Here is a 6,000-nt window from a genome sequence, read left to right on the forward strand (position 1 = left end):
CTCCGATAGTCAAGTCGTGCAACCCGCTCCGGTGGTGTGACTCCCCTTGAACCCTGGGGGGAAGGATCTGGCGCTCCATCTCTCCCATTACAATTCCCAAACCAGCCAGGGAGGCATTTGCTTTCCTTCCCTCTTCTTGCAGTGTCAATAAGAGGCAAAGTCAATAAGAAGGTAACAAAAAGCTATATTATATATATATATAAAAATATATATACAAAGAGAGGAGATGGAATAATATCCTAGAGATTCTCTATTTCTATTGTATATTTATTCTGTAAATGTCACTGTAAATGCTGTTAAATGACAAAACGTATTCCAAAGTGGCCCGTGACTTCACTTTCATTCTCAGTGCTGTACAGATCAATTTTCCTTGCGCGTATCAGCCACGTTTTTACCTTTCCATTTCTTGTGCGTGGTGGGCAGCCGTCCCCCCCCGCTCCAGCTCCAGGAGGTCCAGCCGTCTGGGGCATCCAGCAGAGAGGAGGGCTGGGGGACGCCGGTCTTCCTATCCGTGGAAGTACTGTATTTCTTCGTGGCATTCGCTCGCTGTTAGACGCAGGGGGCCGGGGTGGGGGGGGTAAGTTTTCGGTGATAGCGTGCCGTCGCCGTGTGAGCGTGCGCGTGTTCGTTCGTAGACGCCCCGCGTGTGCGTGTTGGGGGATGTGTGTGCGCGTGTACGTGTGCGCGTTTGTGTTTGGGTAGGATTCACTTTTCACCGTACTCGGTCACTTTTGGAGCCCGCGTTGGGGGGTTTCTCCCGCTCGCTGGGGCAAGCTCTTTTCGGATGCACCTTCCCGCCGTCCCTGCGGCTGCCCTCTCCCCGGTGGCGCCGCGGACCGGGCTGACCCACGGCGGCTTTTAGCCCTGGCGATTTTATTTTATTTCTTATTTTTATTTCTTTCCCGCGCAGGCACAGGGAACAGCTGCTAGTTATGAGCACAGGCACTTTTCAGTTTTCCTCCCGGGCCTTGGAGAAGGAAGTGGGAATCGCTGCCGATATTCCTGCCCTCTCCTCTCCGCTTCCCGGCCTGGATCCTGCTGCCTGGCGGGAGGCAGCATCCCTGGCTCGGGGCAGGGAGCAGCTGCCTAGATCAGGAGGGGTCGAAAGTGGCTGGTGCCGAGGGCAGAGAGGAGCTTATCCGAGGGGTAGGTGCCATCCGGGGCTGGAGCCGATTTATGGCACCTCCCAGCATCCCTCTGTCCCTCCATCCCTCCAGCACAGCCCCTGCCTCTCCCCCTGTCCCCCAGCCTTCCCGAGCCTGGGGCTTGCTGGCAGGAACGGGGAGCGGGCAGCAGAGCGGGGTGGCCGGGACGCCCCAGGCAGGGCAGAGCGACGGCAGCGAGCGGGACGCGGCCACGTCCCCCCCGTCGGCGAGCCCGGCGCTGGCGAAACCCTCCTGTACAGGTACAAAGCACAGATCTCGTAGTAACTCGTCCCATGTATCCTTGTAGCCGGTGTATTTACCAAGCGTGCCGTGCCGGCCGGACTCCTCCTCGGGAGAAACCCTGTAACGGCTGTAACAGAGTCCGATTAAAAGTCTCTTCTTACCAAGCTGCCTCCGTTTCCTTGCTTGGGGTGGCCTTGGGGGTCTCGCTGGGGCTGGGGAGGGTGCAGAAAGCTAAAGCCGGAGCATCCCGGAGCAACGGGGCTCGCTGCCGAGGTGGGAAGCGCAAGGGCTGATGCAGGGGCGATTCGGGCTGTCGGCACCCATGGCCATCCATATCTCTGCCCGTGCGTCTGTCTGTCCGTCCCATTCAGTCACCCCTATCATCTTTCTACCTCCACTAATTCCTTCTGACCCCCTTTCTCATCCCTCCATCCTTTCCCTTTTTTTCTAGAAGGGCCCATCCACCCCTCCGTCTCCGGAGAGGGGAACGGGGTCTTGTCATCTCTTCGTACAGCTCCTGGCACGAAAGGCTCGGAGTTTGTGAGTGGCGCTCCCGCATCTCCCTGCCCCATCCTGCTGCTGCGGGAGGCTCCCGAAACACTGCGGAAGGGAGAGCAGCTCTCCCGAGGGACCCGGATCATTTACGGCCTCCCCCAAGGACATCAGCTGCCGGGTAGCAGCTCAGCGCCAGGCCTGGCGGGAAGCGGGTCTGGCAGCGCCACCCGAGGAAGCCCCAGGGGTGGCTTCTTCCCTTTCCTCCCCCCTTTTGCAGCTCCTTGGGCATCCCCGGGGCTGATCCGTGCACGGGGAGCATGGAGAAGAGGGGAGGAAAACCAGGCGGATGGGACCAAGCGGGAGCCGCCGGCAGCGCCGTGTCCTCTCTGCGGCAGGCGCAGGGCAGCTTTTCCCGAGCATCTCCGCTCCCGCTTGAGGTCTGGGTGCCGCAGCCCTGCTCCGATGAAGGGAAGCGATAAAAGCAGCCCGGACATGCGGCAAGGAGAGGTCACATTAGCTGAAGGTCTCTGATAAGGGGAGGAAATGACATTAGCAGGGAGCTGGGGCTGGAGGCTCGGGCGGGAACACGGCAGCTCCCGTAACGCTGGGCACGGCGGGCAGAGCAGCGGGGAAGGGAAGCGCCCGGCTCCTCTGCTGTCCCGGATGACGAGGTGACCTGCCCGTGGGGTACGAGGTGAGTCGCTCCCTCTTCCTCCCCATCCCTCCGGAAGCTGTCGCCCCAATCTGGGCTTGTTCTGGCTCTGGAAAAGCCCCGGGAACCTGCAAGGCCAGGAGGAGCGACCAGGGCAGGTTTCAGCTCCGTCTGTCCTGGGGAGTCCCCGCGGCTGAGAGCGGCTCTGCAGGGCTGGAAACACCCAGCTCCCGGAGCCAGGAGATTCGTGCAAAACCGAGGAATGAAACAAACTGAGAAGGCTGGTTGTGGCACTAGGAAAAAAAACTAAAAGCAACAGGCCTAAATGTAAAATTCAGGCTAAATTCGTATTTTTTTTTTAAAAAAAGCTATTTCCACAGCTCTTGGAGCTGGACTCCTCAAAGACGCGAGTGTGGGTGCTGGTTAGTGAGGGGTGCGCTCACAGCTAAAACCCCCTCAATATCCACGTTTTTGAGAATTCCCCAAGCCAGCCCAGCCCTGGAGCCTGCGCCCGGTAGGAGATGAAGGTGGGTGCTGTCAGATGGGGAGGGGGGTGTTTTCTGGGTGCCCGACCCCCACGCTGGGCAGCCCGTGTCCCTCGTGGCTCTTGCAAGAGCTGTCTCCTGGGATGGGGGGAAAGGAGGGTCCCCGTCACCAACCTCACGTGCCCTTGAGGGCGAGCTCTCCACGGGCGACTGGGACACAAGTGGGTGCTTGTAACCCTGTTCGAAGGCTACGTCCAGGGGAGATGGCTGGGAAGGCAATGTTCTTCCCGTCTCAAAATAACCCTGGACTGACTGTTCCTTACCTCTGGGTACGGACACGCGGCGGAGCGGCTGCTCCCGCTAATAGCAACGTCTCGCTGCAGTTCTCAGGGTGCCTTAACAAGTGAAGCAGAGTCATTTATCCCTGCTTATAAACACGGGGAAACTGAGGCACGGCACCAGCTCGTGAAATGCTCACAGTCCTTTAAGAGGCTGGTGGACGAGGCAGGGATAACGTTGCCGTCCCCGCTTCAGCCCAGCCCTCCACCCGCTACCGAAATGCTTTTGCGGAGCGGAATTACAACAGCGACGCCGCGGATGGAGCCAGATTCGCCCGTTGGCCGAGACACGCTCCGACGCGGCTGTTTTTCCTGCCTTTCTGCAGCCTGTGTTGCAGGACCCACAAGATGGCACTGTGTCACAGCGGCACCGCGACTCTGCCACCCGCATCCTGGGGAGGAATTTGGGTCGCGGGTCTTGCTTGCTCTGCTCGGGAAATGAGCTATTTCCCCTCCTAGACAGAGTGCCCGGAGGAAGGGGGCTGCAAACTCCTTGCACGCAGCTCTCCCAGGTGGAGTAGCCCAAATCCTGGGCTGGCACAAGCAATTTTAGCCAAAGAACTTGCCCCGGCAGAGGCGTAAGGCAGGGATGAACCTTGCCCACGGCTTGCAACAGCCCCTTCGGGAAGACCCACCAAGAAAAGAGCATCACGAAAGGTTGCTCTGGGTTCATATCCTGGGGAGGTACCGTGCGACACCCGCAGCGCCAGCACCCCCGTGTTGCTGCAGTCCTGCAGTGCCGTGGGTGCCACCACCCACAGCCTGGAGACTGACCCGTCCCACGGAAAGCACGAAAGAAATCGAGGGCAGAGAGCTGTAGGTTGCTGAGGTCCACATAGCCCTTCACAGGATCGTATTAATGGGAACCTTGTCTGGAAGGAGCTGGTGAGGCTGGCTTGGCCGTCTCCACCCCAAAGCAGGACCGTCTTGCCCTAAACTGCTCCTGAGGTGCAGGCCACCTTCCCCTGAAGTCCCTCCACAGGTGGAGATGTCACCAAAGGCCGATTTCGGTGACAGAGACACTGCATGACCTTGGTGCTTCCCTGTCCTCTCCTTTAGGTCATGCTTGGGGCTTTGCTGCTCCCTCTGGGCTTCCCATGGCCCCATGTGTGGGTCTGGGCATGCCGGGCTGGGGATATGACCGATGCCTCAGGTCACGGCTGGGGGACAAGAGCAGAGGCACCAGTGTAAGCTGAGAGCCAGGGGGCCGTGTCCTTGAGACCCGGCCAAGAGCTGTGGATTTCCCAGCTGGAGCTGCTCCTCCGTGATGTCTTCCAGGTCCACGTGGCCCTGCTCTTTGCTTTATCCCTCACCTGGATGTTGTCTGAGATGCCTTCTTCATCTTTGCAGCAGAGATGAGGGAGGTCTCTGCAGAGTGACTCCCTCTCGCTCCATAAAGGCCCTTATTCATCAAGCTCTTTCTATTTTCTCTCTCTCTCTCTCTCTCTCTTTTTTTTTTTTTTTTTTTTTTTGCATGGACATTAAAAATCTGAAGGCATATTTAGAGAGCAGACAGCTTTGGGCGGGTGATGCTGGTGAAAAGATCCCTTCCTTGCCTGGATGCAACCCATTTGTCTGGCTGGCCACCCCCTCCCACCTCAGAGGGGGGCTGCACTCTGGTGCATTGAGATCTCCCGGGATGAAAGTCTCCATACAAAATATTAGCATCAGGTCACAGCATTCCTTCATCCTGGCCAAACTCGCATTACCGATGATGAGGATCTGAGCTGCGATGCCTGGCTGGCGATGCAAGGCTCGATTTTTCCAGCACGGCTTTCCCTGGGGCTCTGCTCTCCCACACCGGTGCAGATCCGGGTGGCTGGGGTGTGGAGCTATGCCAGCTTACACCCACCGAGGATCCGGCCCTGGAAGCTGCTGAGATGCAGCTACAGTTGGAGCAGGGCTTTCTCGGTGTCAGGATTTTAAGCTCTGATGCCTCATGTCCTCTGGATGTTGGGGTTCCCCCAGCCACCCCCAAAACCCCTGGCAGTGGGGTGAGTGTTTCAGGCAGGGGACAAATCTGGAGAGGAGGGGAACTGGGACCCCGGAGCCTGACTCTGCAGACCCTCTGCAAAGCAGGTGGAGGTGCAGAGGGGGCTGCTGGAGTGGGGCAGACGGGGGCCAGACATCCCATCCACTTGCTCTGGGCCAGGGACCTTCTTATACAACTGCTGGCTTCTGGCTCAGCTCCCCCCACCCCAAAAAGCAGGTCTGTTGGGGGCTCGGGTCCTACCTACGACCCCAAAGTACCTGCATGCATCTCCTCTCCTCCCTCCATCACCCCCACCAGGGCCGGTGCAGCAGTAAACAGCCCTGGCAGGACCGTGTCCCTCGGGTCTTCGCCTTGGTGACAGGCTTGTCCCTCTGGGCACCTTGGGCTCTTCGCCTCCTCCCCAGCCCCGGGGGACGGGTCTGAGCATCAGCAATCCCAGGAGATGTAACCGCCCCCCCCCTCCCCCGAGGAGAGAGGGGTTTGGGGGGGGTTGGGGGGGGGAAGGTCCCCCGGGGTTGGGGTCGTGGGTGCCCCACGCTCTGCGCCGGCGAAGGGCCCGGCCCCGGCAGCCGCAGCCCCACCTCTGGGGAAGGGGCATCTGCCACGTCGGAGCCGCTTCTCGCCGAAGCAGGGCAGAGAGCTGCCTGGC

The 6,000-nt window shown here is 59.5% G+C and overlaps 1 protein-coding gene across 2 annotated transcripts in view; it reads left to right on the plus strand.

The window, feature by feature from the left end:
* Positions 1-5,104: 5,104 nt before the first annotated feature.
* KCNC4 (potassium voltage-gated channel subfamily C member 4) overlaps positions 5,105-6,000 on the plus strand; it is a 25,470-nt gene continuing 24,574 nt past the window's right edge. For both annotated transcript variants that reach the window (XM_026056586.1, XM_026056585.1), the window contains exons 1-2: positions 5,105-5,271; position 5,358. In XM_026056586.1, coding sequence (XP_025912371.1) covers positions 5,105-5,271; position 5,358 — 168 coding nt within the window. The remainder of the gene's footprint in view (positions 5,272-5,357; positions 5,359-6,000) is intronic.

The sequence above is a fragment of the Apteryx rowi genome, unplaced genomic scaffold (genome assembly GCF_003343035.1).
Source record: "Apteryx rowi isolate R43461 unplaced genomic scaffold, aptRow1 scaffold_132, whole genome shotgun sequence".
In the NCBI taxonomy this organism is placed as follows: domain Eukaryota; kingdom Metazoa; phylum Chordata; class Aves; order Apterygiformes; family Apterygidae; genus Apteryx; species Apteryx rowi.